This window comes from Crotalus tigris, unplaced genomic scaffold (assembly GCF_016545835.1).
Source record: "Crotalus tigris isolate CLP2741 ecotype Arizona unplaced genomic scaffold, ASM1654583v1 scf7180000017678.2327064, whole genome shotgun sequence".
NCBI lineage: Eukaryota > Metazoa > Chordata > Lepidosauria > Squamata > Viperidae > Crotalus > Crotalus tigris.
The window spans coordinates 1,201,568-1,215,280 of NW_024096561.1; the positions used below are offsets into that span (position 1 = coordinate 1,201,568).

General features: G+C 40.4%; 1 protein-coding gene across 5 annotated transcripts in view; it reads left to right on the top strand.

The window, feature by feature from the left end:
- Window positions 1-256: 256 nt before the first annotated feature.
- Window positions 257-13,713, top strand: part of INPP5A (inositol polyphosphate-5-phosphatase A) — a 291,517-nt gene continuing 278,060 nt past the window's right edge. For 2 of the 5 annotated variants that reach the window (XM_039337448.1, XM_039337446.1), the window contains exon 1: window positions 268-1,116. Coding sequence is in view for 4 of the 5 variants with exons in the window: in XM_039337446.1 (XP_039193380.1) it covers window positions 1,042-1,116 (75 nt within the window). In the remaining variant the exon portion in view is untranslated. Of the gene's footprint in view, window positions 1,117-13,713 lie in introns of all 5 variants that reach the window. The other 3 variants (XM_039337449.1, XM_039337450.1, XM_039337447.1) reach the window with 3 other exon arrangements.

Consider the following 13,713-nt stretch of genomic DNA (forward strand, 5'->3'; position numbering starts at 1 on the left):
GCGATTCAGACCCCGTTGCAAATGCCAGTTTCACATCCTCGCCCGTTGCGCAATTCGCCGATTCCCAGTGTGCGCGCGACTCAAGCCAGCCTTTGCAAAGCTGTATTTTTCCGCCGGGCAAACTGCTTCCCCCCCCTTCATTCCCCCCACCCCTTCCAGGGACATTGCGGCCACCTCCTTCGGCCCCTTTCTAGGAAACAGGCTGGAAGGCTAGCACGGCTCAGCCCCGGCGGGACTCTGGGAGCGGGGCGGCGTTGCCCTTTTAAGACGAACCGTGTCAAGCTCGTGACGTCAGGGGAGTGCAGAGATCTAGTCGCCGTGCCGCTCGCCCCTCTTTCTGTTATTTCAGGCAGATGCGGGGAAGTCGGGGAGGAGGCGGGTGGCCCTCCTGCCGAACGGATTGGCTTGGGGTTGTTTTGCCCGCTCCGCTCTGCAACCAAGGGCGCTGGAAGCCACCTCTGGAGCGCCCCCCCTTTCCCGCGGCCGAGAGTTTTCGTTGAATTTGTTCACCCCCCCCCCTCCCTCGCTTTCCCTCCTTGCCATGCACCAGGATCTAACCACCGCTAGCGGCGGCGGCGGCGGCGGCAGCAGGAGGAACTTCCCAAACAGGAACCTAATGGCTGCGAAGGTGAAAATCTAAGCGCGAAGTCTTTCCCCCATCCTGCCCCGGGAAGAAGGGCTGTGTAGAGGAGAGCCGGCAACCATGAGCCCGGGGGCTCAGCACTGATGCCTGCATCGCTGCCCCCGGTGGGAGACTTCGGAGGATCTCCCTCCTTTGGGGCACCGCAGAGCGCGGACCTGTGACCGGGAGGCGCGCGGAGAAGACGAGAAAAGAGGGAAGAAAAGTCGATCTGGCCGCCCGAGACTCCCGAGCCCGCCGCTGAACTTCCCTTGAACTCCCGATTGCGCTCCTCCTTGCCCGGGTCCCCCTCTCCGCCGAGAGATTTATTGTTCTTATTGCAGTTTTTCGAGACGTCGCAAATGTCTCTTTAGAATATATACACAACACACATACCCCCAGAACTATTTTTGGCCAATATCATGGCGATGAAAGGGGCTGTCGCGAACACCGGGATCTTGTTAGTTACAGCCAACGTTGGATCCTTGTTCGATGATGTAAGTATTGGGGCTGGAGGGGAGGCATTTCCCCCCCTTTTTTCTCTGCAATAATTTAGGTATGGGTGGGGGGGTTACAGCTTGGCCAACAGCATGCTTGAAAGTGGCACGGGCGGGCCGGCAGAGAGAAGCGGGCGGCTTGGGGTGATCTCTGGTCACGGAAGGTCCGGGCGAGGCTTGCCAGGGGGGGGGGCAATCCCCGGTCCGCATCCCTGCCGGAGCGAGTGGTCGGCGATCATGACCGCAGCAGCCGACTTCCTTGGTGGCTCGGAAGAGGCGGCGGAGGAGAGGTGGGTCAGTCGGTGCGCGCCTGAGTGGGTTTCCCCCGGTCCTAGCGCCTCCCGCGCTTTATCTCGCCTGGGAGGACGACGTGCGAGGAGTTCTGCCCAGCCCAGCCTCCCTGCCCCCCGCGTTCCGGCTGGGCTAGTAAACTCGGCGTAATCTCAGTTCTGGGGATAGTTGCCAGCGGCGACGCCTCGCGCGTCAGAACGGGGATTCCCTTTGGGCCGCCCAGCGCTGGGAGGCGGAAGGCGCTCGGAGCGCTCTCCACCTGCTCGCCCCTTTGCCTCTTGGCGGGAAGCCGGCGTCGTGGAAACGGTGGCCTCCGGGCTGACAAGAGGGCAGCTCCAGCCAGTCCGTCCAGCCCGGCTTCCTTGAGAATCGTATTCTGGGATTGGCCCGGAGCTTCTCCTCTGAACAGCCCATCTTTCCTGACTGAATTTTATTACGGTTTGTCGCCCAGTCAGCCAAGTGTTTAAATTGGATTGGCGTTTTTATTATTAATATTTTTATAAGAATATCCGGAAGAGAGGCGGTCTTCACATACTTGTACGGGTAGTCCTCGACTTACAACACTTCACTTAGTGACCAAAGTTACAAGGGCACTGAAAAAAGTGAAATGTGACCATTTTGCACACTTAAACCGTTACAGCATCCTTGTGGTCATATGATCAAATTTAGGATGCTTGGCTACTGACTCAGGACGGTTGCTGTGTCTTGAGGTCCTGTAATCACCTTTTGTGACCTTCTGACAAGCAAAGTCAATGGGGAAGCCCAATTCACTTAACAACTGCGTTCCTAACTTAACAACTGCAGTGATTCGCTTAACAGCAGTGGCAAAACAGTTCGTAAAATGGAGCAAATTCACTTAACAACTGTCTCAGCAACAGAAATTTTGGGCTCAATTGTGGTCATAAGTCAAGGACTACCTGTATAAAGTCTGGAAAAAAGCTTTTTGTGTTCACCTTCACATGAGTGGATCTGGTTCCCACAACTGCATCTTGTATTGTGAGGGGAAGCCCCCTTCCCTGTGGTCCTAATGTTAAGTTCTTAGAGAAAACCTTGGTGAACTGGGTAATTTCCTCACTAGAAAAAGTTGCATTTTAAGAATTACATCTGAGATGGCTCACCTGCAATCATAATATGTACATTATGAATCAATTCCATGCAAATAAACAGGCATGGGGGGATAACCATGAAACGGCCTCCTGTTGTTTTGTTAAGAAAGCTTGCACAGATTTTTGCCTGTCTGATTATGCAAGGAATGAGCGGGGTTGTGAACGTAACCTGTATGTTTAAAAATACTGATTTTGCCCTTTAAAGTGATGGATTTTTCTAGGCCTTTTATGTCATATTGTCTTTAAAATGTTTTCTGATAATAAAATTTGGCATATCTTAAATAGATCAGCTTTTGTTTGAAAGAAGACTACACTGATTTTTTTTTTTTTTAAAGGCAAATGTGAAAAAAAAACTTTTCTAGCTTCAGGATAGAAATGAGATTTCATTTTGAGCACTTCTATTTGAAAAAATAAGGCAGAAAATCACTTTGGCTACTGGTAGTTACTTAGAGTGTTGATAGCTACACATAAAGGTGAAAGTTTATTCTGTGCATGTGTATACATGAGCAGAAGGCAGAACTAGATTATGCTAAGGAATGTATAATATATTTGCTGTCTCTTATGTTCTACCACCATTTCAGTTTGTTTATTTGGGAACAGCACAAAGATCTCCATAAATACAAAAGTTGTTCATAGATTGTGATGCAACGATATTAAAAAGAATATGTCTATTTTACTATAGGTCAAGACTTTCCAACTCTACGTTGCCTTGAATTCCTAAAATAGTAAATGAATTTATGTGAACCACCTATGAATGATTATACAGATAGTTCTCAATTTACAACAGTTCATTTAGTGACTGTTCAAAGTTACAACGGTACTGAAAAAAGTGACTTATGACCTTTTTCACACTTATGTCTGTTGCAGCATCCCATGGTCACGTGATAAAAATTTGGACACTGGGCAACTGACTCATATTTATGACAGTTGCACTGTCCCGGAGTCATGCAATCACCTTTTGCGATCTGACAAAATCAATGTGGAAGCCAGATTCACTTAACAAGTATGTTACTAATTTAACAACTGTAGTGGTTCATTTAACAACTCTGGCAAGAAAGGCCATAAAATGGCGCAAAACTCATTTAACAAATGTCTCACTTAGCAACATAAATTTTGGGTTCAATTGTAGTCATAAGTCGAGGACTACCTGTACTTATTTTAAAAAACTTTTATTATCTGCTCAGTGGATTTAAAAACTTTCTGACAGCATGGGCTTTTTGCACTGGACAATTATATGAAAGCCATCAAGCCTACACGGCAAGGCTGAAATTCTATTAGAACGTGCTCCAGGCATTGCCTGAATCACTGCCTGATTGTTTCTGTGGTCAAAGAAGCAGCCTCTGACTAGGGTGAGGCCCAAATTTCGAAGTTTTCTCAAACCCATTGCTGCCCATTTTACTTGCTACTTGCCTGTGGCAATTTTCTTCTTTTTCTACATTGACAGAGCCGCAAGTACAACCTCTGTGGTCCATGGCATTTTTGTTCTTGCAGGCATCAACCTAGCTGGAAAACAAAATCAGAATTATTTAATTGCTTCCCTTCTCTGTTGCCACTAGAGTATGAAGCAGAGATATGACTGGACTTTGGTTGTGGTTATCCAAGGCCAAAGAAATTTGCCTGTGCTTGCAAATTAGATTGCAATGAAGATCTGTGCCACAACCTGTGAGATTAGAATTCCAAGACACTTTGCAACAGCGTCCACTATTTTAAAATGCTGTCTTTTATCTCACTAGTACACAATTTAACACAGTTTTAAGCCTTTAATGTAGCATTGATATCCAAGAAGTGTTAAGAAAAAGAATACAGGTGTGACTTTTATTACCATAGTCCAGGAAAAGCTATACATCGTTTTTTTAAATATTCCAGTAAACGGTTGTGGAGATAACATGAATATGGCACAACTTTTGTAAGTTGGATCAAGAGCCCATGTCCTATTTCTAACAGGGAGTAGTAAACAACTCAGAATGGGGCAATGTCATGCAAATCAACTAATACAAGTGTCAGGTAATCAGAAACCTCTCATTGAATAGAGTTTTGTTGAATAGAATTCATTTTAAAAATTCTGTCCTGAAACATTTCTGCCACTTGCAAAACAGACTGCATAACTCTTGGGAAACCAGAAAAGTGTGTGATTCATCACTGAGCATGGTATGGGATAAAATGTGTTATATATATTTACAGTGAATAAATACAACTGAATGTGGCTGAATTTAGAAATGAAATATTTTTCCCCTTTCCCAGTTTAGTGAATATTGAAGTGAGAGCTACTGTAGTAACAACTCTAGTGATTCGGCCTAAAATTGATGTAAGGCTTATCGGTGGCCAGTCCTTATAATAGTAAGCCTGTTTTAATCTCACAAACTGCCAAGCAAGGGATTCTAAATAAACAGTGCATGTTGGAGAATGAAGTAGTTTTGACAACAAAAATGAAAAGCGACTGGCTGAGAGTGCTGCGTTTTTAAAATGGGGCCTGCAAATAGATTAAAGTTTCATGGCCTAAGAACGCACTGTTCCCAAAACTATGATTTCTGGACTGCTCTACCCAATATGAATGCTGCTAACTACACATTCCCTGCTGGTTATACTTAAGAGCTGTTTATCAGTGGTTTTCTAATAGGTGCAGAGACTTTTGCAAAAAAAAACAAAAAACCTACTTTCACTGAAAGTATGTGATTTACTAACTGCTCAGGAATGGGAATAATCATGAATAAGTTTCTGAGTAGATGTTCACAGAATATGTTACGCATATTTATTCAGTAAGCTTTATTCCTTCAGTGAGATTTATTTCTTCTTGAAACATGTCATCTAAAATAATTGTATTTAATGCGGAGCAGGGGAGAAGACCTATTTTTTCAGCTTGTTGCTGGCAGAATAGGGCAGGAGACTGAGAAGTGAAAAAAATTAGAATTGGGACAATAATTACAAGTGTTTTCCTATGAAAAGAAATATGAGTAGTTTCTACATGGTAAATGAAGGTTTGACATTTATAAACTAAACTAGCAGATAAATGTCCTTCCTTATTATTTCTTATTATTTGAGGAGGGAAATCATTATACATTAGTCTTTGAAACAAAATTAAGCCCTCGGGCTTACAAACTACCGTAAGCGCTTCTATAGGTGTGAGTAAACTAATGTTTACGTTTGCAAAGTGATCTTTCCCACCCTCTAAATTCTGGTTAAATATGACTTTTGGAATCGAATCAGTTGCTGAATTGTAAATAATCATTTTTAGTTTTTTTTTATTTATCTTCATGGTGGATGTAAGGAAGCAAAATAATGATAACAATAGAATGATTACCAATTGATGGTGGTAGGATATTTGCATTTATGTATTTTGGGCAATATTCTTTAAATTTTGTTTTTGGCTCTCACCTCATCTCTTTCATTCTGTCCTTTTTCCTTCACACCCATTGCCATCCTGTTTTCTTCCCCTTTTGGTGTTTCTCCTGGAAAGAGAGAAAAGCCTGTTTCTGTAGGACAGAAGTCTTTGTGTGAAGGAGAGATTGGTAATATATGGAGATAATTGTAAATTCAATTTTACACATGGGACACCATATGGGGGCAATTAATTTTAATTAGCATGTATTAGTTCAACTCCATTTATCAATTCCTTGCTGGCCTTGTGTTAGAATTATGGCTTCTGGCAGGTGTGTTTTTTTAATTATCAATTAATTAATCAATTTTAAAATATATATATAGCCACCTATCTATCCAATGTAGCCAGTGAAACTTTGGAAGACAAACAGAGTTAAAACATCACTCCATTACCTGCATTACAATACACAAATAAAAGTTGTCTCACAAGAAAATCTCAGGTCATACAAAATTCATAGACACTCATGATTGAGGTCTCTTAGGCAGCATCCTGGCCTCATTGCCTGAAAGAAAAGCAAGGTTTTCACCATTTTCAAAAATGTCAGCAAGTTGTTCCATTTACTAGGAAGCGCTGCTGATGTGCAAAAGTCACTATCCTGGCCTGTTTTGAAGTACGACTCTCTTATGCTATACAAAACCTGGTGTGACACTCAAACCAACAGTGCACACCACTGGTTTAACATTTCTTCTTTTTGCCCAGTTTTCTGCTTTTGTGGTTTTTTTTCAGGTTAAGTGGAAAAAGAAACTAGACAAATATTTAGAAATACCAGTTATAAAAAATGTCTATATGCAGTCCTTCTTACTGAAACATCTATTTTAAGAAAAAGCTGCAAGGTTTTAGCAACTGAAAAATAGATTTGTATAGTGAAAACTGTATTTGGAATATTTCAGTAATGTGCCCTAAAACTGCTGCTGCTTATTTTGATCCATTGCTCAAAATGATGAGAACTCAGATTTCCTTTATACTTAAAGAAATCGTATCATAGGAAAATAAGATTGTGAGATTAGACTAAAAAAATTAGATTATAAAAAAAGGACACAACATCATGAACACAATGGACCCCTCTTCCCACATCTCAATGGACACCCCAAAATATACAAACCTCTTCATTCAATTATGTCATTACTGTACAAGGGGTCCCAACATACTACATAGCTAAAGAACTTACAAAAAATCTTGAGCATCTCCCAAAGGGGAATGAATGTTCTATCAGCTTCCCACAGTGCCTCCAGAAAATCAAAGCATTAAAAATAGAAGATGAAATTATGATTTAATGTGATGCCACAACACTCTTGACATTTAGAGATCCAGAAGTAGTGAAAGAATCCATGGCAGCAGTACTCCACAATATACCAATCTAGCTAAATACCTTATGATTGAAACACAGAATCACGGACCTTGTCAACCTCTGCCTACCTTCCTGCTTTCAGTTTGATGGACAAGTACACCAACAAATCAGAACATTCAAATGATTATTATTCTCAAAATTTATAGCTGAGACTGTAATGCAGTATCTTGAAACTACAACACATCCACATGTACAACCAAGTATGAGCCATGCAAACAAGTGAAGCCCAATCTACAGGATGCAGGCAGCACACAAAAGCACACCACCTGCGGTCCGCAGAAAAACCTCTCTCCTTGGAACCAGTCCCTAATGCCCAAAAGGTTGGGGGACACTGCCTTAGCACACAAACCAACTAAAGCCCTCAAAAGATCTTAAAGACCTAGCAGCTCAAGAAGTAAGAACAGGAGTCATCTACAACAGAGGTCCCCAACCTTTTGGGCACCAGGGACCGGTTACGTGGAGAGACGATTTTCCATGGACCAGAGGGGGCATGGTTTTGTGTGCTGCCTGCATGCTATGAATGGGGCTTTCCTTGCTTGTGCGGACCAGTTGCTGGCATGCCGTGGCCCGGTTCTGGTCCACAGACTGGGGTTGGTTACCCCTGATCTACAAGATACAGTGTCCTACTGTATAGGACAGACAGGTAGAAGATTAGTAGATCATATCCAAGAAACTCAACCAGCAGTCAGAAGACACGATGAAAGCTCCTTATCTCACAACACACAGACAGACTCAACCATAGTTTTGACTGAGAAATTGAGCATCCTGGATCAAGCTAAATGAAAAAAATGCTAGGGAATTACTGGAAGTTTGGCATTCAGACAAATCAGCCACTGATGTACATATAAAAATAAACAACATTTGCACACTATAAAAAGCTAAAAAGGAAACAAAAACCCTAAAATACATTATCTCCAGCAGTCAGTGCCCAAATAAGCAGCGATTAACACCAGATAAATTAGCAAGCAGAAAACAATACCCCAATCAAGGAAATGCCAAGGATAAAACACCCGCCCCAATCACTGGCAGGGCAAGATATTACATATAAACAGACCAAATTCCATATTCACTAGCACTGAAGTTACCTAGTTGAGGAAATATATGCAAGGAAACAACCAAGCTCCAAGAGCACCAAGAACTCTTTATAAGTATTTTGAAATTGCTGATACATTGTTCTTTCCTCTCCTCTATCCATTTTTTTTTTCAATTTCTTCTAGATGGATTTGGAAATATAAAGCTGCTTTTTATTTGATTACACCAGCAAATCTAGGGTAACATCAAATGGCAACAATCAAAGGTTCAGAGGTTTATAGATAAAATTTATGTTGATTTGTAGCTATTTTTAGTCTTTGCTCCAACTATAATTAGAGCAATGTTGTTTAGATCTTTGGAACAGACTAAGGGAGAAAGAGTTACTGTTAATTTAGTGTTGAAGCTTCAATTGTGGGACTCCTTTCTCTGGTATTTATTGCTTACACATTTAATCTATCCTGCTTTGAAAGATCTTATAATGTATAGAATGGAGGATATACAGGATTTCAATTTCCACACAAAACTTAATATTACACAAAGTAAAAGTTTTGGGGAGGCATGAATCCTTTCAAAGTTGTTTTCCCAAGATTTATTTGGAGTTTACCAATGGATTGTGGTAACAGGTTCATTGTTTTTCTGTAGAATGCCAAGTATGTTCCCTTCTTCTTATTCACTGCCCAAGTTACCAAAAATGTTAAATTTTAGTCATAATGAGAACAAAAGACCCACACTAATAATTCAAATGGACTTCAGATAAAAGGAAAAAAGATGGTTAAAGGTTTTTAGGGTAATTTCTTTCTCTAAGTTAATTCTGTTTAATCTGTGAATTGTTGTTGTTAGTTGCTTTTTACTAACAGTAAAAAAAAAACCCATCAAGATAATAACCCGAGAACTAATGAAAATAGAGAAATTGGCTTGAGAGGGTGTGTGTGGATGTGTGTGTGTACCTGTGTATATTTATATTAGACAGACAGATAGACATGCACACATACACGTACACTAGGTATATGCATATATGTGTGCGTGTGTATATACATGATTATTTTGCAGTATAATTTTTATATTAAGTTCAAAATTACAAAGGAAATATGAGGAATGCAATGTATTTTGTAAATGTAATGTAAATACATTATGTGACACAGTATTATGTGTTTGCATGTACATAATTACATTTGTAATCGTAATGAAAAATACGAAAAATATATTCACTATTTTACCCAGAGTAATATTTATTCATTGTCATGGTTGGTGTGCTATAAATAGAAGTGTAAGTTTTAGGAGTAGCAATTACCCATATACCTTTTGCAAGGAAAAAATTAAGGTGGAATTAAATCACTTTTTCAGGCAGCAAATCCACCGCCAAACACCGCATGCCACCGTAGGGAGATCTGCCCTAAACCAAATACTTTCTGTTCCCACTTGTTATTTCTCATGCTGTGTCCTTCATTTAATGGACAGATTCAGCTAGCAGTATTCTTATCCTAAGAAGATGCAGCAAAGGTTATGAAAGGAATCTCAGCGTATAGACTCTTACATTTCAAGAGGCTCTAGCTATTTTCTTTCAAGTTTGGTTTGGTCATGTATTGTAATTTTCCTTAAGGGAAATGCAGCTGCTGCTGAAACTTTTAAGACCAGTCATCTCTTATTTTGTGTCTGCCTGATGGATGAAAAATCCTGATATCTCTAGTCAGGCAAGTATACATGATGTATTGGATGACATTAATTGGTGTGAAGAAGATTTGGGAGCATTTTAAGGTTTATTTTAGAAGTGGGCAGGCAGAAAGCACTGTTGCTTTTGCATTTACATCATAGTGTTTAAAAAGTAATTAGGTAACTTATAAAAGCAATATTTTTCTGGATTACTCTCAGTGGAGTTTTATATGCAGGCTTCATATTTAAATAGTAATATTTACTTTACATTTTTACTCCTAAGAAAATTGAGATACACACAAACCTGACAGGAAATAATACATGACTGAATTGTTTGACTGAACTGTTTGAGTCTATAGTTTGTTGACAGGGTCATCATTTTTTCACAGTTCTGTGACTGTGGCAGAAATGTGTTACACAGGCATTATCGGGTATAAGTGGGATGTTTCTAGGGTGAAGGCTGGCCTCTTTTTTCTGGCCTTTCCAGAAATGGTCCCACTGAATGTGTTCACAGATTGAAAATGTGCAATCCAGTGATAAACAAATACAAGGAAATTGACCATGTGATTGTGTCCAACATCAGTGATAAATTTGAGTGGGTGAGTGGCCATATTAAATGGCAAGCTCCTTTGAAGATGAGAGCATGCTAGCAAGTTTCCTCTTTTGAGTATTATTACAACTATCAGATTCCCAGAAAACACATTCATTCAATCACGTAGAAAACATATATGACTACCTATCTTATACATGATGTTCTAAGTGACTTACAATTCATTTAGTGGTTAAAGCATCAAGCTAGGAACTGGGAAACTGTGTGTTCTAGTCTTGAAAGCTGATTGGAGGAGCTTGGACCAATTATTCTCTCTCAGGCCAACCTACCTCACAGGGTTGTTATTTTGGGGAAAATAGAAGGAGGAGGAAAAAATGTTAATGTGAGTTCACTATCTTGAGTTATTTATAAACATAATAAAGGTGGGAAAAATAAATTCAAAATATCATAAATCCCATCACAGTACCATAACATCTCCTCAATTCCACAATTGCATTTGGCTGAGTCACTTCTATCCTAGCCCAATTTTGCTTGAAGAGCCAAATTTTCACAACTCCCCTCAGAGGCTAAAAGATTGGGGGAGCTCTGAATCTCAGGGGGAGGCTGTTCCAAAGGGTCTGGGCAGCCACAGAAAAGGCACCAGATGGCAACATTTAAGGGAAGACCTGGAGAGTGCCCCCATCTATATGATCCAACATTTTCCCAGATACAGCGAGCAGGTTCAGAGGCCATGAGAAAAACAATGGCTTGTTCTGAGTGGAATGCTTTGCAGCAAACTTTCAACTTACACTTTTGTTTTCCCCTCATTGACTCAGATATAGCAGCAAAGAGCTGAGTGAAGCTTTGAATTTTATTTTCAATTATTTAACCTGTTTCAAATATAGTTAACTATGTTTAACCCTAACTTTGATTTGCTTGAAGTCAACTAAATTAAAACTAAACCAAATACTCTGAGCGGAAGCTGCTTTGTTTCAACTAATTAACTATGGTTAACCAATAACAATATACTAGGGATATGCTGTATAGTAATGTATTGTTAACTAGGCAGCAGGATGACTGTCAGCTGGAAAGCTGACAGCCCAGGTTTGAGACCTAAGCGCCACACAATGGAATGAGCTCCCATTACTTACCCCAGCTCCTGCCCACCTAGCAGTTTGGAAACATGCAAATGAGAGTAGATAATTGGTACCACTTCGGTGGGAAGGTAACAGAGTTCTGTGCGCCTCGGTGTATAGTCATACTGTCCACGAGACCACAGAAATGTCTTTGGACAACGCTGGTTCCCTTGGCTAAGAAACAAAAATGAGCATATATACACACATATACATACACACACACGCACACACACATACACACACTCTAAGGTTATCTATTGTGATGAGTTAATCAGATGGGATGTAAAAGTCAACTGTGGCTAATCAAAACATCTAAGCTCTTTCCCGTATGCGTGGGAAGCAGGTTGACTGCAGTTAATTCTTATCATTGACATATTGGAATTAGTTTTCCATTCCCTCCTGCTTTCACATTTTCATGTACCTTCCATAGGTCTCGCTCTTCCCAGCAGCTTCCATTCCACATCCCTAGGATGTGGTATTCATTGCCTTTCCTATGATTTGAAAATCCAGCCTGCTACATCATCAAAGCAGGACATCCCCTGAGCCCATTGCAGAGGCCTCTGGAATGATTCAGTCCGGTCCAGCCACTTTCACTAAGTACCTCCCTTTTCATTGGTTTAGGGAAGTCTCCATAGCATCCTGTTAATAGGATGGAGTAGGACTCCTTTCTTTTGCCCAGGGATTGGTGGGATTATGTTACTTGTGACTCCATTAGGCTTCCCACAGCAAATATCATTTTCCTACATGAACTCAACAAGGATGTGATCATATAGAAACATCTTGACTTTTTAATTAAATAAAAATATATTTACAAAAATATTTAGACTAACAACAGCAACTGTAAGCCAATTATATAGTTAGCTCCCTGCTAACCCCAAACGATTGAAGTAGGCAGAAAGTCTACCACACCATTCTGAAAGGGAGCTATGAAATATCTCAGTAGACAAATGGAAACATCTATGTTTGATTAGTACCCCCCAAGTTGAACTATGTCTTCATGGAGAAATCTCTAGAACAGTTTTGTCCATGTTGACACTTTCCATATGTATTGGATAATAACTTATGTATTTTGTATCCTGGCTGTGAAAGGGTCATCCAGTTGATGGAGAAACTGCCAGATTGCAAAGCTCTGCTCTGGCTAGTGAGAAGAAAAGCATTGTGTGCATCTTCTCATTCTCCCAATGTTCATGTTTTAGTTCCATATGTTCCTGGTAAAGATTTGAAATGACTCACATTTACAGTATGCTGTCGTCCTAAGCCCTTGAGAGTTTGATGTACTCTTTTTAAAGAGTGGTCTTTGTTGTACGATTTCAAGTGTTGTGACTTATGATAGCAACAAATATTTTCCCTCCCATGACTTTGCAAACCTGCTTTCTTTATGTTATTGCAGCAAGTAACCTAAATTTGGAAACCTAAAATTCCCACGGGAACTGCAAAAGTCATTTTCCCATACGAACTTTTGGCAAAGTAAACTTCATTTGGTGTTAGAAATGTTATCTGTTCCAGCTTACTTCTTCGCATATCTAGTATTATAATTTGATTTGATAAATTAGATTAGATTAAATAACCTTTATTGTCATTTTTTTTTTACTGTGGGCATAACGGCACACATTAAAAATGAAATTTGGTTGCTTGCTCTCAAAGTGTACACATATATAACACACATTTAAACATTCTATATACAACATATGTGTAGATCTACACCCTTACATATACGTAACATTTAGATATTAATCACTGTCCATCTTGAATACATAACGGAAGGAGGAAGCTTTAGAGTTCACAAGGTTAATACTGTATGGAAGAAAACTGACTGAATCTGAATGTTCTGTTTCGGATACCACAGAGCCTCCTCCCATAAAATAACAAAGAAAACAGGTCATGAAGAGGATGTGTAGTGTCTCAGACAATCTTACAGACCCTGCTCAAGTAATGCTTATATGCTATGTCCTGGATGGAAGGGAGGGAACTGCCAATAATCTTTGCAGGCATCCTCACCACTCTCTGCACTGCCTTACTGTCTGAAGCGGCGATGCTTCCAAATCAGACTGTGATGCTGTATGACAGGATGCTCTCAATCATCCCTCTGTAGAAAGTGGAAAGGACAGGGGAAAGAAGATCTACTTTTC